Source organism: Parasteatoda tepidariorum, chromosome 1 (genome assembly GCF_982258835.1).
Source record: "Parasteatoda tepidariorum strain Cologne lab strain chromosome 1, Ptep-v5.0, whole genome shotgun sequence".
In the NCBI taxonomy this organism is placed as follows: domain Eukaryota; kingdom Metazoa; phylum Arthropoda; class Arachnida; order Araneae; family Theridiidae; genus Parasteatoda; species Parasteatoda tepidariorum.
In genome coordinates, this window is record NC_141755.1 from 83,890,559 (window position 1) to 83,918,253 (window position 27,695).

Sequence of the window (27,695 nt, forward strand, 5' to 3'; positions counted from 1 at the left end):
GATTTGAAACCCAAGTCATTTCCCAGGGGGGCAATGGAAAAAATTTGAGGTAGAGGAATTAAAGAATTATTGCAGTGATTAAACTGTAATAATTTTGTCGTGGTACAAACCTCTAACATTCTACAGTAAATATGTAGTTGTTTTGACTATATCTGTTTCTTTTTTATATTCGATTTACTGCAAATGTTTATAGCTGAAAGTGTTTGTGTTATCATGTTCTATACCATTTATTGTTTGCTCCTCCATCAGAAAGATATCTTTAATAATAAAATTAATATACAAATTATTTATTTTCCTTTTTTAAATTTTTGAAAAAAGTAAACTGTTTTTAAATTTGAGAAAAGTCTAATTTCAATTTTTTGATAATATTTTGTGACTTTAAGTTCCGATCTGGGAATTGGATTCCCATTCTGTAGGTTCCGGTAGGAACTGTTCTGCTATACATTTACCATGAAATGGTAAATAACTTTACAGATCATTGGTGAAAACTGCACAATTCATTAATAAATCGGATTAGAGGTAGAAGTTTTTCTTGATAAAAAAGATATTTTATAATAAATGATCAATTTGAAATGGGGCCATAAAGGTCATAAGTTAGTTGTTGAAATCACTGACTAAAAATCCCGCGACCCATAAGCTGCATTCAGAAGTTGTTGAAGAAGCACAATAATAATCTAAATACCATAACAATAATGGCGTTAAGTCCAACAAAAAATATTGGAAATTAAGAGATAATAAAAATCCTTGGGATTTATAACATTAAAGACAATGAAGCCCATCTACATTTTGAATAAGAAAACAAGAAAGTAAAAAGAATTTAAAAGTTATGTAGACTTTGTCTTCAAAACTCTAAGCTTAATTCAATCCAATTCTTTTTCTCAAAAGAGCCTTAAAGTCACCGCATGTATAAAATATTATCTAGAATACCACTAATTCATGTATTATTAAGTATGTACACTTCTAAATCCTGTATATAATCATGTATTATATTTAACTTGATATCTTAATCCATTTTCTTTCACCACTCCTAACAATTTATAACCAACGTAACTATACATTTTTTATTGTTTATCACTCCGGAAATTGCAATTAGAAAGTAATTAATTTAACTTATGATACCTTTTAATACCTTCAGGGAGATATCTTTTTTTAATAAGCTTAATATCTTTTAGTAAGACTTGTTACAGAATCAGTACAGGTGAATTTCTTTTTTAAAGAAAAAGAGGAAAAAATCTGGTATTAGTAGTTTAATAATGTATTTAGAAGATATAATTTTAATGAAGATTTTGTATAGTAAAATATAAATGAAGATACACTTGTAAATCTGTTTATTATCATTATTTAGACAATATTGAAATATTTATGGCAGCTCCTACAATTATATTTCGTTGTCGAATGTATTTTGCTGTCTTAATCCACCATCCCATCCTTCTTCTGAAAAATAAATTAAAAATTATATTAAAAGGAAGCAATATTTTGATTGCAAAATATTAGTTTCTTTAATTTTTTAGGCAATTTAGTGTATTCATATATATATATATATATATATATATATGGAGGGTGGTCATAATGTAATGGCTATTCGGTGAATATATATATATATATATATATATATATATATATATATATATATATATATATATATATATATATATATATATATATATATATATATATATATATATATAGGTGCAAGGATTTACCTAAACCAGACTATTTAATTTTAGACCTTACAAACAAAATTTTTGAATAAACTTAATTTGAACACAATTGTTACTAAAAATAAAAATCTTCCTATTCAAGTAAATTGAAAACCCATTTTTAGATGTATAAAAAATTTATTTGAAATTATAGATATTTAGCTGCAGATAATGTAAGTGTAATGAATGTGATGAATATATATAGCCACTACTTTTGTTGATACCTTCTATAATCATGATATTACCAGTTCTTTAGATATTATTAAAAATTATAAAATTTTAAAAAATTACGTCTTTACGCTCTAAATTTAGAACGTCTTTTCCAATTTTGAAAAAAAAAGGTTATTTCTGTTCTTATTAAAATTCTTAATGAGTGTATTTTAAAATTGTCTTACACACATAATTTTCCAATTGAAGTTTTTTTATGAATGGAGAGAAAGCATCATTAAAGATTTTAAGATTAATATGAAAATGAATACTTTAATTGTTTCATAAAAATTTAAACTTTAACTCTGAACTAAAACAAGAAATTAAAAAAAAAATCAAAATAATTTCTGTGTTACTTCTGTTGATAAAGCTAGTAATAATTTTGCTATTATTTAAAAATTATTTTACAGACAACTTCTTTCGCATGAACTCAATAGCAGTATCACATACAAATAACTCATCACCAGCAATGATATTATTATTAATAAAATTAATGCTATCGATAAAAAGACTTAAAATTATCGACTTAATTAAGACTCAATTCATATTTATTGCTAGTGGCTTAAATAGTAACAAAAAAAATCGGCATTTGCTTTGAAATTATTCTAGAATAAGTTTAAAATAAAATTTGCAAGAAAACTAAAAATAATTATCACCTAGATTGCAATATCAAAAATAGTATACGGGATTTAAAAACACTAAACATCTTTAAGTAATATTGATTCTCTAAGCTGTTTTAATTTCGAAATCTTACATACTTCCCTGCCAGCTAATAAAATTCTTGATGGCCTTAATTCTTAGCCTGCTTAATCCTAATGATATTATTGATGAAGAGGACTGGAAATTTCTCGTTCATATTAGCGTAAGCAACAATTGCATTCTATTTAATAACTGTCTTTTTCGACAAATTAATGCTATCCCCATGAGAATTAATTTTACTACTAATGTTTGCAATATTTTTCTTTTTCTTCAAGAGTAGAGATTCGTTAAAATCATTTGTTAGACTTCCTACAAATTCATCCCTTCTCAAATTTAATGATGATCTTTTGGTTATTAATTTTGATGATTTTTATATTTTAGCTAAGCAAATTTATTCAGGTGAATTAATTCTTAACGAAACTAATATTTAAAATTTTTCAAAAAATTTTCCAGATTTAACTCCTAAAATTAATGAAGATGGGAAAATTACACGTAAAACTTTCTGATGAAAGACATGATTTTAACTTTCCAATTAAATAGAGCGTATATTTTAATTCAAACTTAGCCAATAAAGTTTCTTCCAATATTATTACCAATCAGATTCTTAGGTTTTGTAGGATCCAATTTAGGAATTCCATTTATAAAGAGTTTCTAGGAGATTGATAAATTTAGAGCAGGTTTAATAAATAAAAATTTCTTTTTATTCATTCCTTCAATTTCAGTTTTTAGAAAAAAAATAAACCATTTCAAATTTTATTATTTATTTCTTTTCTGTTTTTAGAATTAGCTCTGATTTTATTTTTAAGGTAGGAACTATTTATGATCAGCTATTCCTAAGGCCTGGGTAGTTTGGTCTAAGTCCGGATAGCCTGGATAGAAAAATTAATTTCTTTGGCATGCTTCTAAATAAACTGTGGCCTTTATTAAATAATTTTAGTATTTTAATATCAATTGTACAGTGTAATAAACCTTTTTTTGGTAAGTGTGGTATAAGCTCTGGTTAATGACCCCCGATGAATAACCCCCAAAATAACCCCCAAAATAATGTAGGATAAAGTCTATCTATAAACGGCTTTCTATCCATGTATGTAGGCTCTGACTTATAAACAGACAATCTATGAAAGAAGGAAAACCAACAAGCTGATTTATTCCTTCTTATGTTACGTCCGTAAGTTAAGCTCTACAAATGTTTCCTATTTGAATGTTTTATTAACGATTTTAAATATGTTTTTCATAGTTTTAATTAACTTCTTTTCCTATTATAGATTTTCTTGATTAAATTTTCCAATTATTATTTTTATTATTGGCAGCAGTGGAAACGCAATACTGTTGGTCATAAAAATTGATTTCAAGATGAAAATTACCTCACCAACCAAACAAAAAAAACCATTTTAGTTTCATATTACCTAAACAGATGAGGCGTTTCCTTTTCCAAACACCATCTCTCACACATTCCACTTTATTTTCACGACTTCGTGTGAAGCCTGCGTTGCAAACTAATACGGCTCTCTTGCGAGTCAACTCAATCCGACCATCCAGTATGTGTAAATGAGGATCAACACAGGTTGGTGCTGTCAATAAGAAAAGTCATTAAACATCTTTTTCACGTAAACAGTTGTTCCTCACTGAAAATTTTAAGATTGTTATTCATGAAAAATTGCATTTTTTTTTTTTTTTGCTTCATTTCTTATTGATACTGTACAGCACTTAAACAAAAAAAAAAAAGGATTAGTATGATATAAAAAAGTTCATACGATTTTTAAGAATTAATAAGTAATAAAACTGCAAAAATAATAAATTATTATTGTTAAAACGTCTATGTTTGAGCGTGAGACAACATAGATTACTGAAGTAATTATAAGTGTAATGTGTGTTGTTGTGGTGTGGAAGTCTGGAAAGAGGGATACCGACGCAGGTGCTAAACACGTCATTTAACCAGGATCAAAATTACGAGGCATTCCATTGAAAAGAGAGATCCCTAAAATTCAGGCTAAGCGGTTGGTCATAGTTAGGTCATGTAATGTACTCCATTACACATTTTTAAAAAGTTATTTATAAGAAATTATTCGATTTCCTTCCTTTAAATACGTTTTTTTAGCATAATTAAGTACCAAAATAATAAAATATAATAAGTTTTTATTGCTTGAACGTCTATGAGTAAACGAAAGAGGTTGGTGCGGCGAGGAAAAATATGTGTCATTAAAATATCTCCATAGTTAAGTGTTGTTTTTCATTGCATATTTTTTAATTGTTATTTATAAAAAACTGCTAAAGCTATTATCTTTTAGTATTACGTTTCACTACAGTAAAAATACATCAAAATACAAAAATACATTAGCGATTAATAAATATTAAAATAAAAATAGCCAAGTTAGTTATTATTGTTTTTGAAAAGATTAACACAATATCACTCTACAAAAAATATCCCTTTTAATTGACTAAATCATTTTTATATATTGTATAAAATTACTTTATCGCCTAACAAGTATGTATTTTGCATTAAAAAAAATTAATAATTTTTTTTATAACTTACTATAGTTTACTATAATTTTTCGACCATATCTGCTGTCTCTATCTGACCTTTTTTTCAATATTCCACTTTGAGTTCGTTTTTCTTAATAACAATGAATCAATTCAAAAACGAAATCATATAAATTTCAAATTACTCTGCAATATTTATATAAAAAACAAAAGATTTAAATTCATAAAATAAATTGAATTAATTTTTTTAAAATTAATGTTAAACTTTTGAATTTGTTAAATTGAATTGATTTTTTTTAAAATTAATGTTAAACTTTTGAATTTGTTAAATTGAATAAATTTTTTTTTAAATAACGTTAAAATAAAAATTCAAGAACAAATGGTGGCGAAATGTGTTTTAAAAGAAGAGAAGAAAAGCAATAAACATAGTCTTGAAAATAGCTCTAAGTGAATCGCAACAAAATTTACCATTTATGCAAAACAAAATATTTTTTTTTCTAAAACTATTTCTAAGATTTGGAATTATGAGCAAGAATTGCGAACTTCATTTACGAAAGTCACTCTAGAAAATCATACCATCAATTAGAATTAGATAAGCAAATTAGATATATTAAATCTCATCGTAAAAATATGCAACACAGAAGAAGTGAAAAACTTTCGGATTGATCGTCGTTTAAAAGTAGGCTTATAACTTACATATTTGACAAAAAAAAAATCTAATGAGAATAAAATACTTTTTAACCCCTTAACTGTTTGTTAATTTTCAATAAAATTGTCATAAAAGTGCCTATTTTGCCAAATACACGTATTTAATTAGTGCTGACATCTAGTTTAAAATAAACCATCTGTCTATGATTACCTTAAAAATATCCTGGTACTGCCATCTGGTGTGTAAAATGAGAATTAAAATGTTTTCCGGGCAAAAGAAATGAATTAGTTTTATTCTTATTGCCACATTACTACTGAACACTCCAGCCCTGAAATTTCACGGAAGCGAGAAATAGAGGGCGAAACCTCACCCTGTCATTTTCACGGGAACGAGAAGGAAGGGTTAATACTGAAAAAAAAATTTCGGCAAATCAATCATTACATACAGAGTGATCCAAAATTAAACCAAAAATTCAGATTGATAAAAGGCATCAAAAGCTCACACCACGGTAAGAAGGACAAAAATCGCAATAGCACATGCACACTCTAACTCGAGATGAGACGAAAAGTATGGATCACATAGCGCAGATTGTCGTCACTTTGGTAGACATCAAAAGCACTCCTGGCGTCTTCGCGCTTGCTCAAGGATCGTTTTTACGTGGTTGTAGACCAGGAGTTTCCAACTTACTTGAGGCCGAGGCCTACAATTAAAAACACCAGGCAAATGGCTGACCGCAACTTTGTCAAAATTTTATGTAGAACTTTTTTATGTTTGAAGGAACATTAAGTATTACTGTTAGATTTTTATCAAGTTGTTCAAAACAAAAGTATTTAATTACAAATAATAATAAATTTTTTCTTGAATAAATATTTTCTAGGATGCAAAACCTGAGAAATAAATTTTTTTGCACCGTTGGTATGTTAAATTTCACAGAAACAAAGAAATTAGGTTTTTTTTTATTTAACGAAGGAAAAGTATTTTAAACCCATACAGATTTTTTACGAAAATTGCTAGCAAAAAAATGACAATTAATATAGTTCAGTTCGCGGGCCACAAAAAAAGGCTTTGCGGCCACCAATTGGTAACCACTGTAATAAAAAAAAACTGTAAATAGCAAGGTTGCTGTATCTTTTGTAGTTGTGGACCCACTGTTGTAAATTTTCATCCAATTGATACTGTTTATCCCCCTCTGTCTGTTGAAACGCGGAATACACCCATTATATATATAGATTTCACTTCGAATTTCGAATATTTAAGAAAACTGTATTTAATCAAAGGGTCGATTTTTTTAAAATTTTGTTTTAATTTTCCTCATATTTTGCTGAAGTACCATTTGAAAGATATATACTAAATAAAATGTTTAATACATACTTACATGTAAGAACGTGAGCTGTAATTTCACATATTTTAAGAGGATTGGAAGACAGAGACTTTATTTTCACGCCTACAGCATCTCTGTTATTTGGACCTGGGCAATTATGATAAGACCATTCTAAACGAGCTGAAATTTTTAAAAAAATTTTAATTAAGAAAAACAATCTTTAGCATTTTAGAGCGTAACAATGCTTAAAACTAAGTTTATCAGAAAAATTTGTTTCTCATACGTCCAACTAATTAAAAAATGTCTTTGAAGGATTTTTAGAATCGAGCGCCAAAGTTAACCCTTGAATTCGCTTATCTGAATTTCAATTCACCAATGGTTCTGCCATTATAAAATAGACGCCTGAGACAGGCTCAGATTCTCAAACTTTTTCTTTTATTCATATAAATCAATAAAAAAATATTTACCATTTTTGTCCCTTCTTTGCCCACAACTTAGTTCTTGTCCATCGCTCTTAACAAGAATAACATCATAGGCAACTTCTCCTGAAATTAAAACAAAAGCAAATTGCAAGCCAATTACAGATAAAATTACCATCAAGATTTCAAGTTTCTCCCCTTAAAAATTATCACACTATTGATAGTCAGAAAAGTTTTTTATTTTACCACAGACATCGAACAGCCAATAGTTAAACGAATTATGGCTGTATCAAGGTTCAACTTCATAGCCTTAAAATTTTGAACCCAATTTGGAAGACAAAAGAAACCCAGGATCGACCAGTAGGGCGAATTTGCCTTCGCGGAAGACTTTGATGAAATTAGCCCTTATTTGCTTAGTAAAGTCACGATAGTGCTCTGTAATAATAATATCCAATAAGCGCCCTATAACAGCTGTATGAAAAATTAACACGAAGTCATGTATCAGGGGATACAGCGTTTGCCTTCCCATGAGGTGACCTGGCTTCGAATTCTAGCGCTTGCTGATTGATGCGAATTCTGCTCCCAGCTCACGTCGACCACGACGTAAAATATTTTCAGTGGCAAACGGATCATAGGTTAGTTCCAACCTTATTCCCATCAAGTTATCAGAGAGAGGTTTTCGTGGTTTCTCCACATTGCAACTCAAATGCTGGTTAGTTCCAACAAAAAGTCCTTCACGAAGGCTAGTGTGTCCCAATGCTTGATTCAGGAGTTCTCTTGTCCTCTGGCTTGGGTTCAAAGTTACAAGGTTATGGAATTGAACATTGATAGTCGTAAACTCAGAATCGGATATTCAACATAGGTTATACAATAAAATAAATGATATTAAAGATAAGATGGATTTTATAGATTTATTTAAGTCAACAAAGTATCACCTCTCGGGATGAAAGCCATGATTCGAATCAATTCTCCAGGTTCCTTAAAAGTCCCCATCCAATATTCGCCATGACCAGCAGCTGTAGATGAGCACGTAGCTCTATCGCCATCGCTTGCAAAGAGGGCATCATTTTCTTCTTTTGGTTCTGCAGTACTCGTTTGGTTTACCAAAGGCATGTCCATTGGAAAATCTAAAGATGATAAATCATGATTTCTAACCATAAATATCACACAAAGCTTTCAATGAGCTCAACGTGATCAAAAGCTTTATCAATCAAAAACTTTACGAAAACTTTATCATGTAAAGCTTTTGGATAATAATTTAAGTTCACTTAGATTAAAAGTATTTTGACCTCATTACAAAAACATTGCACACAAAAAACATTATTCCACTATTGTGAAATCAATTGAAGATTAAATGTTAAAAATTGTGATATTGTGAAATTATAAAACATTACATTACATTACATTATATTATATTATATTATATTATATTATATTATATTATATTATATTATATTATATTATATTATATTATATTATATTATATTATATTATATTATATTATATTATATTATATTATATTATATTATATTATATTATATTATATTATATTATATTATATTATATTATATTATATTATATTATATTATATATTATTTTAATGCTCATTGATATGAAAAAAATTACGTAGACTGGAAAATAATATCACTTGCATTAACAACATCGAATTATATAACGGATACTTGTTACTAAGAATCTGCTTTTTTTTCTCTATAAAATGGTATACTTTTATCAATAAACGTAATTTCGTATTTAATAATAAAATACTTCTGAATTTATAAAGATAAAAAAAACAATACCAATGGTAGTTTTTTTTGTTTCTACCACATGTAAAATATGATGAATGAGTTCAAATATATGTTAGTAAAAAGGCATTTTTTAGGTACTTGCTTTTCAAATTCAGTAAGTTAAGGTTTAAACAATAGTTTTTTTTAAACCATTACAAATCAGTGACAAATTAAAAAAGCAGAAAGAAATACTGAGTTAAAGGAAGTATGAAATGTAATTTAATAGTTCTTTGCTATTTATCTGCAAATTTATAATTTTAATGCTAAGCAAGTCATGCTGAGTTGTCGGGGGAGTTAGTATCTATGATAAAAAATTGAAAAGAAGCCCATCTAAATTTTGATTCCATTTTTTTTTCAATTTATATTAGATATTCTGTATCACATTAAACTTAGGAAATTACTAACTGAGTACGGCCAAAAATCAAAAAAAACCGGACAAGCAATTTTTAATGTAACTTTATTAAAAATAAATAGATTAACAAATATAACAAATAACAATAAGAGCAGATTTTCACAAAGAAATATATTTAATTTGCTGAAAATGGCAGCCTTTTGCAGCTATGCAGAGCAGCAAACTATAATTGAAATTTTCAATAATAAATGTAAGTCTACTTTTAACCTTTAATCTATCTTTTAAACCTTTAATCTATCGCATTCCCGCCGAAGCAATTACTTCGGACTCTCCAAACTTTTGTGTATAGGCAAGCAAGCGATTTCGCACTGTTGTTTTCCTTGCTTAAACAACTCTAAAATAGCATATATTTTGCTTGACATTGTTAAAAGCTCCCCCCCCCTCCAAAAAAATACGTAAACTGAAAGATATATTATAAAGTATCTTTAAACTAAAGTGGTAGACAAAGTGAACACACAAATAAAAAGAAATTAGTTAACTTTTACTCTATTATTTTTCCAATTTTTTTTACCGCACCCCATATCTTTACTTGCCTGCATTAAAACAAATAAACTTACATAAATTATGTCTTTTAATTATTTAAAGATTCTTAAGTTGTCTTTTAGAATAATCATAGCCAAAGTGAATTCCACGTAAAACATTCCATACCACACACAGGAGTGTCTCCAATCCAGTCTCCGTTATCTTCGCATCTTCGATAGAAGTTACCCCCTATGTGACTGTGACTATCACAGTAGTAATGGATGATATCCCCAGTCATGTAATAATCTTGTCTGGGACCATAGCCTCCACCTGCCGGGTAATCTGGTGGATTGCACTCTGGAACTATAAAATACCGAGAAAAACAAATTTCTATTTCGTAGTTATTCAGATTCTTATATTATTTTAAGTATAATTCATTCAAAAAACTTACATCTGTTATGGGGACGGGAAAGTGATGTCGTTTCGGAGCATTATATATTCGTTGGTCTTAAAAAACCAGTTCATTTTTTTCGATTCATTTTCGATCCAGCATTGAAAGGTTGTGTCCAGCGGGGGTGAAAAAATTACTGATTAAAAATAAAATCTTGATAACAAATATCAAGTGCTCCGAAACGACATTACTTTCCGGTCCCCTTAATATTAGTAGTTAGGTTTACAAAACCAATTAGCTAATTGATCAATCATAATATATTATTGTGATAGGAAAATTTAAATTCTGTTTGGTACCCAGTAAAGTACCATTAACAGGTCATTACACAGGTTGCACTGTAAAAAATTCCTGATCAAATTACGGTGAAAAAGCCGGTAATCATGGTGCCGGTACTTTTTACAGGTACATGTTACGGAAACAAAAATTTGATCAGCTGTACTTTTTACAGCAATAATTACCGTCAACTCACTGAATCACTCTAATTAATATTACCGTAAAAGTTACAGAATAATATTTTACGGTAAAAATGGATTTAACGGTAAAATGGATTTTAGGGATGACGCACCTAAAGTGCAGGTACTTTATGGCCGGAATTTGATCTGGAGTTTTTAACAGTGCGTGTCACATTATTATAAACTGATATTGAGTACCCAAAGTCACTTGGATAAGTGTGTTACACAGTCTACCATTTTTATCAATATAGTTTTTTGAATTCTAATCTGTATATGAAATCTGTAACAGTTTCAGAAATGAAAAAAGCTGTGAAGTAGTTTAATAAAATAAAAGTAGTTTAATGAAATAAAACTGTTTTATGCACATATCGATGTTAGTTTGTTTATTGATATTGTTTTTTTTTTTTTTTTTTTTTTTTTTTGAAAAGGAAGGAAAAGAAGAGTAGTATGATAAATTCTTAACTTAATAAGTGATATGATTTTTAAAATATTACAAATAATATAAGGAATGGAATTACATATTTTATAAATATTTAGTATCGAATGATTGAGTGTTGCCATATGTGAAAAAAAGAATTAATGACTAATTATGAATTAATTGTTAACAAAATAAAAAGCCACATTTTCCTTGTCTTCTTACCATTATAAAGAAACGCTTATCGTTGATTTTTTTTCCCACAAAAAATTGCTAAGCTCATATTTTACTGGTTTTAAATCGTATGTCATGAAGCTATCTCGAAGCTATATCTTTTTTAAAGCTTTATTAGTTTGCTTATAACTTTAAAAATTCGATTTTAATTATAACGAAAATCAAATAGCTTGTTACACAAAAAGTATTTTGACTTGTCTTATTCCATTCAAAAGTTTCGAATATAAGGAAAAAAAATTGAATTTTGACTATTTTGAAATTTAAAACTTTGGTCATTGAAGTATAAAATTGGAGAAAAAAAATTCGAATTTTGAACATTCATGGAGTAGTGAGTTTCATGAATAAAATACTTCGTATGATTCTGTAATGAAATGAGGAATATTAATGAAGTTTTTGGTTACGTGACTGATTTGTTCTATAGCAATATATTGAAGCCATAAAAACATACAGTATTATTATCAATGTTTCACAAATTCACACAAAGAAAAGGATTACTATTGTACCTCAGAAGAATTCACAAAAACAATGATTATTTTATAAATATTCTCCAAGAAAGGGAAAAATTTATGGGTGATAGCAAAAATTAAATCTTTAAGTATTTTATTAATATATTTAACAAATCACATATAAAATTAGCTGTGCATTTAATTTTTTACTTTTTCTGATATTTTTAAACAAATATTTTTAAATATATTTTAACTTGTATTTTTTAGTTTTAGAAAGTTTTACTTCCAACAATCAAGACTCCTTAAACAGTTTCCTTAAAAAAGAATATTGTTAAAAGCACAAAAAGCTGAAAAACATAGATATTGAATTTAACAGCCGAATATTACGCATGAACCAATTATGTTATCTACTTAATTCGGTACTTGCACTTCAAGAAGAAGAAGATCACGAAGATCACCCGCACATGTGACCGATGACGTCAGCAATAGCTGATCGTTTGTAAGCAAAATAGCGTGTTAAAGTTGAGCTAAGTTACTTCACATAAGTTAGAATGTTAATTAACGTGATGTTAACTAAATACAGTGCTGTATCGCACACAACGAATTTGTTAAAATATAATTCTTTCTCGTCGTCATCTCTTAATTAACTTAGATTTATTATTTCATCTTAATTCCTAATTAACTTATCATTCTTAATTAACTTAGATTTATTCATTTTATTGTAACCATGATACACTTTTGATTTTTGTACCTGAACATCGATGCATAATTAGTGTGTTTATGCTCTACATGGGTTAGTGGCTGCTTTTGTGTTAAAGTGAAATAGTAAAGGAATTCAAATCTTTGTGAAAAAATCTTTCTCAAAGAATATAGAATGTGTCACTTAATAAAATTGATTCTTGACGGGCTTGGCTTACTCGAAATTAAATGGAAAGAACTGCTGCTAATGTAAACAAATGTCACGTTTCAACAACCAATTCGGATCGAGATAACCTCACTACGTCACTTGTAAATATTCTGGTAGTGCGTTTTTTTATTGTTTTTATTAAAATTTTGTTTTTATATTGTAACAGATTTTGCGCAGCAAAGAAAAAAATTGAAAGGAGTTAAAAAGTAAGGGTTAAAAAAAGTTTCATTTATTCCATCCGTGTTTTGCAATGAGAAATCTCAACACTTTTAAATTTACTCTTAGAAATAAAACAGTTTCCGGGATGGTGCAGTGATTTATTTTGTTTATGAATTTCCAATTTAATATACCGTCGGATTTCCTTGAGATAAACACCTTTATGCAAGGTATTTTAGAACCAGTACAATATTAAAAATTCTTGATCTAATTGCGATATTAAGTACTGGCACTTAGGGTGCATCATCCGTAAAATCCATTTTTAATGTGAAATACTATACCCTAATTTTTACAGTAAGGATTCAGTGATTTTACTGTTATTTATTACTGTAAAACTTACGGTATATCAGATTTTTCGTATCGTAACATGTTCCGGTAAAGATGAATTTCACGGTAAAAAGTACCACCACCCTGAGTGACAGTACTTTTTACCATAGTTTGATTTGTAATTTTTTACAGTGTAACCTCGATTGCTAAATATGTAAGATTAAAATTATAAATATTTTAAATTTATATTGTTTTAAAAAGATTATGGAAATACAAAAACTTTTACTAGTTAGATCATTTCGATTTAGCAAAAAAATTTTATCTGTTACTCAAACTATAATTTAGTTATAAAATATTTTATTCTCCTTTCCTAAAAACTGCATTGATATTTTTTTTCGTATTTACTTTCTTTGAATTTTAAAAAATTAGTTGCATTGTATTCAATTTAATAACATTTAATTATTATTATTTACCACAAACAGACAAGAAATATTTTGGTTACCTGGAACCACATGGTCTATAATGGTAACTATAATATTTATTAATATTAAATTCGCACAAAGAATATACGTAAAACTGAACACATAGACAAAATTACAAGGCATACCACATCCTAGTGCCTAAACGGATAAATAAGTTTAATAAGTTAAAATAAGTTGCAGTCACTTTATTTGTGAAACAGGTAGGGAGAAAAATACAGCTAATATTTTCCTTACATTCAATATCATAATTTTATTTCATCTCAAATTATTTTTGAACTAGTTTCAATATTTTTCGAGTGCTATACATCTATGTCATAAAAAAAACAATTAATAAGCTAACGTCTTGTTTTTTCAGTTCAAAATTTGAAGAAAAACTCCATTTAATTAGGAAACAAAATATATGTTCGTGTCGTAATTGTCTTTTAGATAATTTTTACTGAGAAGTCTATTTTCTATTAACTTAAAAAATGCTGAGTAAACGTACTCCGAAACGGATGTTTAGATAAAGTAAAAGATGGCCTGAATTTCCCTTGAAAGTAATTTGTTTTATTTAATCAACGAAGAATTGCTTGCCATCTAAGACAAAGTTCGTTATTGTAAAGGATGCGGGCCTTATTGCTCTTTGTATTATACGAATTCCACTAGAGAATGTTTTATAACAGGTATTTCTACTAAAACGTACTTCATACCTATTTAAAACCGATTAATTAATTATTGGAAAGTAACAAAAATTAACTTAGTAATTTTTGTTTTTATTCAAAAATTATCTTCGGTGTAAAAATTTGTTTTGAGAAAATGCTTTTTTAAAACTTACTTTATTTATATTGCCAAACAAAATTCTGCACATTATTGAGTTCATTGAATTAACGGATACGTCAGCCGTTCATTTAACCAACGCTGATCGACTTATACTTTGCACCTAACGCTAATAAAATTAATAAACGCTTAATAAACGCTAATAAAATTAAGCATATCGGAAAAACATAATAATAAAAGTAAACACAATGCCGACCGGACTGTGTAGGGGTCAGGAAACTGGTCTTGCATCAGAAAGGTTCTGGGTTCGAATCCCGGACTCTAGCGTACGTCTCACCTCTATGCGGCCGATGGAGTATGGAGCGGCCTATTGAATGAATAAAATGATTTGTTTATTAAGTAGCTTTTTTTTTTAGTCCCGCAGTGGACTGATCGTTAAGACACGGTTCCCAGCAGATCACCGAAGTCAAGCATCACTGGCTACGGTCAGTGTGCGGGGGGGTGACCACTTGGATCAGTCTGCGTAGGGACCTAGGGTGTGCGGTATTGGTCCTCGTTAAACTGTGCTACCGTAAAGTGCTCGACTTCACGCGTAGGTCGTTGGGCTACCGAAGCGGGGGTGCCATCCCCTCCGCAGAGTATCAAAATTGTGATTGCATGTCTTCAGATCATCCTCCGGGATGTTTCCCAGACCGTCGCCAATAGCCCATTGTGCAGCTCTAGTGCGACGTAAATTAACAACAACATTAAGTAGCTTTTGATACGAAATAGAAAGTTATAAGAATGAAAAATAAAATCGTTTCGTTCAAAAGAAAAGTAAAGAAATTTCGTCAAAAATGAGAGAGAAGTTTCATCAAAAAAAAGAAGTAAATGTTTGACATTTTATAGTTTACAAGCAATAAACTTTCGCATTAATGAAAAAACTTTTCTGATCTACTGCAATTTTTTTGTGGTCCTAATAAGAATTAGGTACTTGCAATTCTAGAGAAGAAGACCGCAGAAATCAGTTGGTTATGTATAAATAAGATGGCGTGTTAACGTTACAGCTATTAGTTTTGATTTGTAATTACATTGAATCCATTTTTGGATCAGAATTAATTGGGTACTCGAACGTGACATTATACGTGGATAGGGAACCTAGTTGGCTGTTTAATCGTGAGATAAGCAAATACTATGATTCAGCAAACAATCAGATTCGACATCTACGTGAGATCAGGCACCCACCGCAATCAGGTGCCCAATTAGTGTGATACTCGAAATAACATACAAAGAAAATATTCGTCTGCTCCCTTTTTACCGTCCATTTTTAAGGAGGAAAACAATGTTTACAATGTAAAGCAGCAATTGCTTTGAGAAAAAAAATTATAATTTATTTTTTTCACTTATTGCCAGCACAAAAGTAAATCATTATTTCTTACAATTTTACCGAAGAGTTTCATTTAATATATTAAAGCAAGGCCGGGATAGCCAGGTTGGAAGGGCACTGGGACCAGAGGTCATGGGTCATGGGTTCGATCTCATGGTTTCGACCCCCTCCGGTCATGGGTTCGATCCCCGACGGCCGAAGACTATCCGTCTAGTAAATGGTGACTGGTACACGTTAAATTTGTCGGGTCATAAAACAAATCTTACCTCTGGGGGTACTGATCCAGGAGTTTCTTTGTCTTCTGGATTGGGTCAAAATTACAAGACTACGGAGTTGAACATTGGTGGCTGTAAACTAAAAATTGGGTCGGCTATTCAACGCCAGATATAAAATATAAATTAAAATTACATTAATGTATTAAAGGAAGACGATATTTATCTTTATACTTAAATTATCAAGATATGCCCTAAAAAATTACTCAGTTGGCCACTTTCCCCATTTTACCCGGAAGATTTGTGGTGCTAAGGAAATTTATGATGGCAGTTAGGAAATTAAGTATGATTTGTGCAGTATAAAAACAACAAATAGGAGATTTTTTTAAGTTTAATTTAAGGGTCTTCAATGTCTTGCGATCCGAGGGCTACAAAATAATTCAAGAAATCACGAGGACCACACTTGCATAAGAGAGAAAGTAAAAAAAAATTCAATAACAGGAATTGAATAGCAGTTCATCTTAATACAGTATGGAATTAAATATTTTCTGCTTTGGAATTTTCCTCTCGCAATAGAAATAAACTAAAAACTGTTTCAACTATTCGTTTATAAATTGTTCACTGTTTGAAGAATAAAGTGTTCGCAAATTTCCTTAATGGATGATACAAAAAGCCATTATTATAAGCTAATTTGTATCACTCTATTTGAAAGGTTTACATATATTTATTGAGTAATCGTTTCTAAGAAAGAAAGAAAAGAAATTTCGTCTTAAAAGAATTATTTTGAAATTTTTTATATGCATTGCTTTTATATTTTATCGGATATTTCTATATAAGTTCAATAAGCTTTATTCCTAATCTTCAGCTTTTTTAATTTCGCATTATTGAAAGCTTTTTTAATCTTTTAACAACAATGCCATCTCATTTGAAAGAGCATTTATAAATTCTCAAAAGGCAGTTACATTGTAATTTTTGTTTGAAAATTATATATTACTTAATCTATTACTGCTAAAAATTAGATGTTGACTTTCAAATTTATTTAAATTTACATATAAGAACCCGAAAAATGAAATAAAAGAATTTCTCTTTTCAAATCTCTTTCTCTAACATTCCTTTTTATATTAAATGGCTTTTTGAAGCTAATTCACGCATTCTTTTAAAACAATTTTTCTCAGTAAACATTTAACATCTTCTGATAGATTTCGGTCTCGTCTTACAATCCTTGATATTTACCACAGAATAGTATTAGCGTGGGAGGGCAAAGAGAATCGAAAAGAAAGTATAATTAGTTAAACAAAATGAAATTAATGAGACAATATACAAGAATTCGGAAACAACGATAAAAAGGAAACAAGAGGTAAACGATAAATAAGTTGTTAAATCTAAACTCTTTTGTAGATCCGGAAAAAACAGTACTTAAGTACGAGTAGTTAAGATTTCAATTTATTATTTCTTTTTTTAAGATTTCTGTATTGCCTTCTTCTCTGTGATATATATATATATATATATATATATATATATATATATATATATATATATATATATATATATATATATATATATATATATATATATATATATATATATATATATATATATATATATATATATATAACACAGGGTGATTCTAAAAAGATGGGCAAAATTTTAGGAAGTGATAGTACACACCCAAGCAAACAATTTTTCAAAGAATGCATGGTCGAAAACAAAACGCAAAACCGCTAGAACGCGTCAGAGTTCATGTTCTTATATGAGGCAAAAACACACAAAGAACGATGAAGTTAAGTTATAAAAGCAAATTTAATGGCATGTGATTACATTAAGTGTTCAAAATAGCGGCTATGCACGCAGTACAATGGCGAAGAAAAGATAGGCGAACATTCTGGAACACACCAGGCAAAACACGAACTTTCCCTGCAGCGGCTGAAAGCTTGGCGACAAGTAACGCAGCGCAGTAACTCGCAACAGGAATGGAGCTTTCACGTTTGCATCGAACAACTTTCCAAATGCGCCAGCATCTTTGCGTTCTGTTTTCGACCATGCAGTCTTTGATAAAAATTGTTTGTTTGGGTGTGTACTATCACTTCCTAAAATTTTGCACATCTTTATATGTACATATATATATATATATATATATATGAAAATTCCAGCTACTTTCCGTCAGCTACCTCCCATCACGGCGCCTCCGCGCCTTAGTTTTATAGTGTAAAGAAATAAACAAAATGTGGTCTAGACAAAAGCATTTTAGGCAATTTCTCTCGGTGTACTCAGTAGATAAAATTTATCCAACAAAAGCTCGTTTCTGTGGTATTGAGCTAAGTATTGAACAATGAAAGGAAGAAAATTGATGTTTAAATGAAAATTTCAAATAGCAATCAACAAGTATTATTTGAAGAAAAAAATTCATACACAAATTATGAGATAAATAAAGTAATAAATTCATTTACAACTAAAATCCATTTTGTGAAAAAATACTAAGGAAATAGAATTTATTTCATTTTTTTATGTGCATATATTAAAATTTTAAATGTTTTTATCTAAACATGTAAATCTAATAAATTTTTCTGAACTTTAGGCATCCGAAAAACATTATATTAATTGTTTTACGCGCGTTTTATATTCCCAGCTGGCGTTTTCGCTTTCCTTGGCTTCCGCTTGGGTCTTTGTTTCCATTCCTCAGTGTAAAAAATTGTTTGGATTGTTCGCTCTTCAATAACGGAATAAAGGTTTGTCAAGCACTGTAATATCTTCAGAACTGGAGGGAAGACTTCAAAATTCCTTAAAATATTCAGGATTAGGAAAATGTATTCAGATCTGGAAAAAAAGTGTTCAGAACAAAAGAAAAGTATTAAGAACTCAAGGAAAAAATATTTAGAGCTGGAAAAAAAAGGAAACACACAGGTGGGTGATAGATAACATAAAGTTTGTGATTACTACTATCACCATATACTGCTAATTTTTATTGAGTGATTGAGTTGTTTAAGTACCTTTATTTATTAATGTTGTTGTTTCTAATGCCGCTATCCAAACCACCAAGCCTGCTTGGTCGAATGAAGTGAATTTAAGGCAGAGGGTGCGTTTCTTGTTTTTCAGTGGCGCCATCTATGGCAGAGAATTCGAATTCAGCCAAACACACGTGATATCCCGTTAATAAGGCGAACACATTTATACATTCAATAATTCATTCATACACAGATCGTAATTTTGACCTGTACCAGAGAACAATCTATCTCCAATTCAGTACCTTATACATTAATTGAATTGATTCGATTAGGGGATGAAATATTTAAGTGATATTTTAGAGATTTCGAGTAAATTAACTTCAAATTTTGAACCCCAACAACAAGAAATAAAAATTCTACTTTATCTTACTATAATTTCTTAACACAGTTTCATTGTTCCGGCCATAGTTTTGGCATTCTTGGCGTTTTAATTTGATGCCTTAAAAGACGCTTTTTGTTAACTGATTGTAGGAGATTGTACTTAAAGCTTTTTACTAACGAAATTATAAGACTTGCTAATGTATAATTAAAAAATAAAAAAGTAACTCCCTTAAACAAGAACTCACTTTTTCTTCCAAGATGCTCTTTAAAACTTTCCATTCACTTCTTAATTTACACGCATATATTTAAATAAAGAAACTAAGATTATTCCATTGCTTTTTCGAAATTTTAAAGTTTTTTGTATAATATATGAAAATATATTTTTGAAATTATGAACATTCAATTCAATAATAATTCCTTACCTCAAATAATAGCTAATTTAATTTATTCTATTTGGTACCTGTTCTTTTAATCATTATATATCTATTTTAATTATCAGTTATCTCTCATTAACTCACCTCAAAAGAATTTAAAAGACAATGTTTTGCCTTCCGAGATAGATAATGTTAGATGCATTGATTCCTCATAAAATATGTTTTTTAATAAAAATTTAAAAATCGTTTGATTTTTCATAATTTTAATTGATATTCATTTTTGTTTTGTTGAATTACCATTCAAATTTCACAAATCAAAATGATTTAAAAATAACAATTTTGAAGTTCTTTTTGCTTTTTCTCCTTAAAAAAACTATCAATTTTAAAAGTTGCGAAGTTTGAAAGGAAATATAATTTAACTTTTTATTATTTAATGCTTCAATGCAAATATATGCCTTATTTTTCGTACGAATAAACCGTTTGTTTAAGACACTCCCCTCTTCTGAAATTATTTTCAAAGCAAAACTTCTTTGGTCACCTTTTAAACTTAGCTTCTACTTTTTAAGTTGTTTATTTATTTATTCGTAGGCAAACAGATTTTTACTTTATTCTTCCATTATGTGATACTAAAATATTCAGGCATTCCATGGGGAAAAAAGAGGAAACGAAGTGAATAGTTTTAAAGCAAGAACAGTTCTAATTTTTATCAGGGATGAAGTATCGACTATATTTCCTTACAAAAATATAGTGCTTATAAATTATTTTTTAAGGAAAACTGTATAGAATTTCCTTATATCTATATTAAAACAACTTTATTGTATAAAGGGTCTTAAAATATGGAAATAGTATGAAAATAAGGTTTTTGTGCTTTGAAGAAGAGGGGCCCATAATAAACTTATTCCGGGTTCAGAAAACCTTTGTTCTGCCTTAGATGCGTAAAGTTATATAGTATATATAGTTATATAATATATATATAGTTATATAATATGTATAGTTATAGATGTATATAGTTGCCTTCCTCCTCCGCTGCTCTGCAGCTTGCGTTAGCCAAGCATAAACAAACTTCAAGGGGTTACCTGGTCTTACACCGAGGTCAGAGGTAATCGAAACAAAATAGAACAGTGTTACTAATTTTCTAGGATTACTAATTTTCTAAGATACTAAATTTCTAAGATAAACATACTTTTTTCATGATAAAAAACGCAACTAACAATGAAACATTAAAGTATAAATTTTGGATGTAATAAATAATTTAAATGTATTAAAGAGTGAAAGCGCTTTTAATTTTATGCAATTAGTATCTAAAATAAAAATGCTTATCTCATGGTTAGTCACTAAATAAATGGTGGAACGTTGAAATATTACTTTTAGCATATAACAAATAAATTGTAAAACTGCCCTTACCTTCTATTGTCCCGCATGCAGCAATTCCAACGAAACAAACAATCAAGGTAAAACGCAAATACGTCACTCTTTTTATTTTCATTATTAAACTAATGTTTTCATTATAAAAGTAGAAGAAAACAAGCTGGCTACTAACCCTAAAAAACCATGAAACGAGTTTAAATTTTCATCTTAAGTTTCCTAAATTACGAATATTGTTCTCATCCCCCCAAAAAAACTTAGGCTCCATTACATCCATCTTATACTGATGAGTAAGGAAGCATATCTTCCGGTTTCCTCTCCGACAGATATTGTTCAGTTACTCAGAAATACATACCTACGCACGACAGAATTAGTAGAAATAGAAAACGACATTGTAAAACAATCAACTTTACAAAGACAGAACATCTCAACCTTTAATCTTTGAATTAAAAAAAAACCAAACAAGTGTATTGTGAGAATAGTTTTTGTTTTGTTTGTTTCATAATAAATACAGAGAGATTAATAGAATATTACTGTCAGACTTCTACTTAACAAACTGATTTTTTTCGAGGAACCAAGAACATTTTGGAAATCTTCCAAACAGTGAAGGGAATTTTCCATTTAACGAATGTTTTTTTCCACTTTCCCTAATTCCCAAAATATTTCAGAACATTTCAAACTTGTTAACACATTTTATGGGGGAAATGACCTTGAATTGATTTTCGCAGCCACTTAACTTTTAGAGAAAGCTGTAAAATCTTTCTCTTTTTGATTGCATTTCATACAGGAATCCATGCCAAAAATCAATTTACTGGAGAACATAAAAGAAATTTCTAAAGCATGAAACAATGATGTCACGGACCATACTATTCGTAACAATTTTGCTCAAGCTGTATTCTTAGTCAGCGCGGAGAATTTTGAAGGTACGGAGGACGAGAATATTCCTTTAGAAGAACTTAAAAAAATGTGGGTACAGTTAAGAGAGATTTACTGATGAATGATTTTCATTTTATTGATTCTGAAACTGGCAACCACAGAAACCTTAACAGAATCGGATATTTGGGACAGTGTGAAAAATAAAAACAGTACAGCAATAAATTACGAGGAAGACGAAGAGGATAAAGACAGAAATGATGAAATCACCAAACCTTCATATAATGAAATGTTAAAATCATTTGAAACAATTCTATAGTAGAAAATAATTTACAAGATAAAGGTGTATGAATCGCTATTTTAATTATGTCTAGTGTTTATGAAGTTAAAATTTGTTTTGTGTTGTTTAAGTATTTCAAATGGCAATTTTCTATTTAACGGAATTTCCATATAAGGAACTTTTTATCAGGATTTAGCGACTTCTTTAAATAGAGGTTCGAGTGCATTTATGTAAGGAAGAGATATGCAAATTTGTTTCATTCATATATCATTATCAAAATGATGAACATCTTGTGACGTAACTTATCGTAGTTTTCAAAATTTGGAACGTAAATCATTAAATATATTTTTTTTCTTCTAAAATCGTCTTAATTGCACACTCAAGATATGCTTACAATGCAGAGATTAACTACAAGTAAACGGAAGGAAAGTATTGAACTTAGGTGGCAGCAATTCTTTTGAATTGCAGGAAAATGTGCTCTGAAGTGATACAAAAAATTGAAAACAACGTTTTTGTTAGAAATGTCGTTAAATTAGAAATGCAATATTTCAGGAAATTAATAGCTATGAGTAATTCACAAGTTCAACAACGAATTGTCTTTTTTTAAATTCAAAAGATTGACGTAACTAGACTCTTACATTGCCTTGGTTTTAATGATCTTTATAGACGAAGAGACCAATAGAATTAAGTTCTAAAGGGTAAATTCGTAAAGCACGCAACTCAGAGTCGTGATGGCTCAGGGCAGTGTTTCCCAAAGTATGGTACGCGTACCCTCAAAGGTACGGGAACAGTTGAGCGGGGGTACGCGTTCTTATGCGAAATATCTTGCAACAAAGGAAATTTTCAAAACATTTTATTTAAAAACAAATCTAACAATGAAAATTTACTATTACGTATTTTTCTATTGGCTATTTTTTTGCAGTTAACAGTTAATAATTAGTGGTGTCAACAGGCAGTTGTGATTTTTAACTTTTGTGCAGTTTTTTTATAGTAAAAAATACATTAATTTTTTTTATTAGGGGTGCACAGCGCTACGAAAAATTTAGAAAGGGTACACAAAAGTCGTAAGTTTGGGAAACACTGGCTCAGGGGATAAAGCATTCGCTTTCAATGAATGGGGTGGACCGGGTTCAAATCCCAGCAATGGTTAATCAATACAAATTCTGCATCCGGCTCTCACCGATCACAGAAAAAAACATCTTCAGTGGTAGACGAATCATGAGTTAGAGTACCCTTGTCATCGAGCTAACCGTAGGAAGGTTTCGTGACTTTCCTCGCAAATGCGGGTTAGTTACATCAAAAAGTCCTCCACGAAGGCAAATTTCTTCCACTACTTGATCCAGGAGTTTCCTTATCTTCTAGATTGGATTCAAAATTTGGAGGCTCCGGAGTTGAATATTAGTAGTCGTAAACCCAAAAAATTGGGTCGGCTGTTCAACGACGGTTATGAAATAAAATAAAAACATGTAACTCACATTTACAAAAAAACTGTATTTAAACATATTTTTTAAAAATGCTTTTAAATCTTAATTAAATACACAATGTAACAATGTTTAAACAAAGAATGTTATAAATTGTTTAAACAAAGCTAAAAGCTACTCTCTTAAAATGAACGAGTGAAAATAACTCAACTTGAGTGCTATTTAACTCTTTCATCTAGAAGAAACCGGCCTTCTCATCTTGAGTTAAAATCACTCAAGTGAAAGAGTTATATGGAAATAGCTCAATTTGAGTGAAAAACATTTCACTCAAACTTGAGTTATTTTCACTCGAGTTTGAGTGATTTTCAGTATTACCTGAGTGAATCGTTTTCACTCAAACTTGAGCGATTTTAACTCGTGTTTGAGCGATTTTCAGTATTTCAGTTTATAAATTGCAGTCAAAATTTTGACTGTTAATATTCGAAATTTTTGTATTTAGTGGTGCCATCTATCGTAAGCGATAAAAAATACTATAGTTCAAAAAAATTCCTTTTGATAGACAAAGCCTTAGATAGGAATTTTTTTTATCTTAACGTTTGTTGAATTTAAATATCGAATTATATAATATAGTACTAGTGAAAATTTTCGCTGTGAGCATATCGACACTAGCTGGGATTCGAACTGGCTTCCCGTCTGTAGTGAGATTGACCGATTAACCATCTCGGCTACAGTCCTGTGTCAAGACGGCTACAAAGAACTAATTAGTTTCATGAGCTGGGTCTTGTTGGCGAGGATAAAGTTTTTATTTGTTAAATCAAATAAGGTGAAAATACAGTTAAAAAAAATTTTCAGAGTTAACAGTTTGAATGGCAGCATTTTGTGGTTATCCAATTATTTTGATTGCATACGGTAAAACAACATTTAAATGAATTATTACTTAAGAGGTTTTTTTTATGAAAAATTCCTAACCACTGTAGATTTGAGTTTTTTTTCTTTCCCCTAAGTTACGTCATTTTTCTTTGAAGTTTAATTTTTAAAAATAAGGAGCTCTAAATGAATATTTAAAGTAAGCAGTTTTATAAATATTATGCTCATTTAGGTTCAATTGAAAATACTATGAGTCATTTTTTTTAGAACAAATTTATTCGTTTAATTTATAAAGCTTTACTTTCAAACAATAAAAAAGGTAGATTGTTTTAAATTGCCTAAATTTGTTTAAGACAAATTTCTGAAACTAAGTGAAATTAATAAATTTTTGAAGAAGACGTTAAAAGCTAAAAAATCTGGATTAAATACCCTTTTTCAAGCTCAATTTTTCAAACTCTTTTGATATAAATTTGTTTAAAATCCAAACTATATATTTGTTTTGATTAGAAAAAAATAAGTATAATTTTTGCTCTGCAATAATCCTAGCTTAGTATAAATTCGAATAAAAAAATTAACTAATTTACATTAACTACTTGACTTTACTTTAATATTGTTTTTACCATAAACTTTGCTCAAACATAGTTTTCTTAAGTCAAAAATAAATAAATAATAAAAATTAATGAAAACGACATGTTTAATAAAATTACTAAAATACAGAAATATTTAAATACCTACTTTTAGGCATATTTTAAACTAATTAAATTGTATCGCTTCTGAATTATAAATAATTGCAATTAAATCAAGTATGTATTTTATGAATTTTAACTATTATGAATATAGATAGTGTACGTTATTTCCGTTATCAATATATATGTTTAGAATTTTCCTAATTGTAAGAAATTAATATATAATCAAAAAGAAAAAGCATTATAAAAATTTAATATACCAGCCAGGAAAGCAAGATTGAAGACATCAAACTCTTTCAATTTTACAACAATGCAAAGTAACTGCAGTTTTTCTGCAGATTCATCAGAAAGTATACTTCTGAAACAATGACTGCATAATTACTTCAAATTTACTGCAGATTTAAAATTACCACGGATTTAAAATTTTAGTTTTTTCTAAATTTATGATTTTAAAGTGACCTCACTTAAACTACAGTAATTTTGTAGACAATAGCTAAAATGTTTGGAAATAAATTACTGAGAAATTACTTCGCATTAGCTGCAAAATAACTGCAGTGTTTTTACAGTACACTACAGAAAATTTGCAGTTAACTCTAGAAAAACTACGAAATTACTTCAGTTCTGTAGAATAACTACAGTTTATTTTCAGCTGGGATATAAGTATATAAATTCGAATTGAACTATATCTCATAATAAATATTACTTTTAATTTTGCTCCTATTTTTTTACTATTAATCTATAACTATTGTAAAATTCTAATTTATTTGCATTTTCAAATACTTTAATTAGCATTGTACTTTTAATTAAATATTAATTCTGCATTTTCAATTTTGCCTCGAAAATTGAATTTGAAGAAAAGTGATAAAAACTTTTATGCTAGCAACAAAGTAAAAATAGTTTGTATAATGTGATAAATACTTTATGAAATAAGAAGATAGTATTAATTCTGAATTCCAATTAAATAAAAGCTAAAAACAGGATAGAAACAGAAAAATTCAAAATGCTGCTTAATTTTTTTAAATATAATATTTTCCACTTTTTCTTTGAATGATATATTTATAATAAAATACGTTGAACATCTGAAGATTCTGATTTGAATGAATGGATGTTGCAGAGGTGAACATAAATTAAAGACAGTCAACTTTATTAATAGAAAGCAATTTAAATAACAGCAATTATAAACTGTATGAACAATAATTTCGTAAATATCTTTTATAAGAGAAGTATAGAATGATATGAAATTAATTATCCAGAAATGTTTTGTACCAAAATTATATATCAAAAAAACTAAAACATGGATATACATTTATTATATTAAAATAAAATGTTAAAACTTTAATATGAAATCTGAAAAAATTCTAAACTCTTATCAGATATATTCCCACATGCTTTGACAAAGATTCTAGCAGGAAATCAAATTTTTTTAATATTTCATAATCATCCACATTTAACACTTTCAATTTTAATAAATTTTTTTGACAAATAATTTAATTTAAAAGAATAGTATATTTTATTAAAAAACGCTGAAAAACAGCTAATTTAAATGGAATGTGTATATAACACATTCAAAATAAAAGTATTTTCAAAATAAAAGCAGCAAAGTATATCTACTTACTGACAAGTAAAACAAAGTCTTCTTCAGAAATACCGCTGTGAACTAAAAGTTGTTTTAATTCTTCTTAATTCAAAATATTAAATGACATATTCTCCAGAAAAAAAAAATTTAACGTAAAATAAAAACGAAGACATAATCTATTTAGATCACAGAACATAACAATTTTATTTGGATTTATTATCGTTTGCTTTTTAAAATAAAGCGATAGTTTGGGCTAAATCACTCAAATATTGCTTAATAAATACCACTCAAGTTTGAGTTAATGCAAAGCAGGAATTTCGCTCAAACAAGAATGTATTTCACTCAAGTAGAGTTAAAAAAATTTAACTCTTTTTTGAGTAGGGGAATAACTCTTTCATTTTAAGAGAGTACAGAACCTATTTCTTCAACAATCGCTCGACAATAAAAACAATATTACAATATTTCCTTATTAAAGTATAATTGGTTAAATGCATGAAAAATGTTAGTTGGATATATGTACTCCTAAGTTTAATGTATTCAAGCATAATTATTTTAAACTTATAAAATGTAAATGATATCATTTAAATTT

General features: G+C 28.8%; 1 protein-coding gene across 3 annotated transcripts; it reads right to left on the minus strand.

The window, feature by feature from the left end:
• Window positions 1-1,311: 1,311 nt before the first annotated feature.
• On the minus strand, window positions 1,312-27,217 carry LOC107454019 (uncharacterized). Of its 3 annotated transcripts, XM_087167892.1 has the most exons (8): window positions 21,443-21,669; window positions 19,329-19,443; window positions 10,324-10,500; window positions 8,412-8,603; window positions 7,525-7,602; window positions 7,112-7,237; window positions 4,013-4,177; window positions 1,312-1,434 (listed from the first exon to the last, which is right to left on the minus strand). In XM_087167892.1, the coding sequence occupies exons 2-8, from the start codon at window positions 19,441-19,443 to the stop codon at window positions 1,379-1,381; spliced, it is 909 nt and encodes a 302-aa protein (XP_087024018.1). In that variant the 5' UTR covers window positions 21,443-21,669; the 3' UTR covers window positions 1,312-1,378. The 3 variants fall into 3 exon arrangements, with proteins under 3 accessions (XP_087024018.1, XP_087024025.1, XP_015926553.2); XM_087167899.1 differs by lacking the exons at window positions 19,329-19,443; window positions 21,443-21,669 and adding an exon at window positions 27,146-27,217; XM_016071067.4 differs by lacking the exon at window positions 19,329-19,443 and having other exon boundaries at window positions 21,443-21,688.
• Window positions 27,218-27,695: the final 478 nt, after the last annotated feature.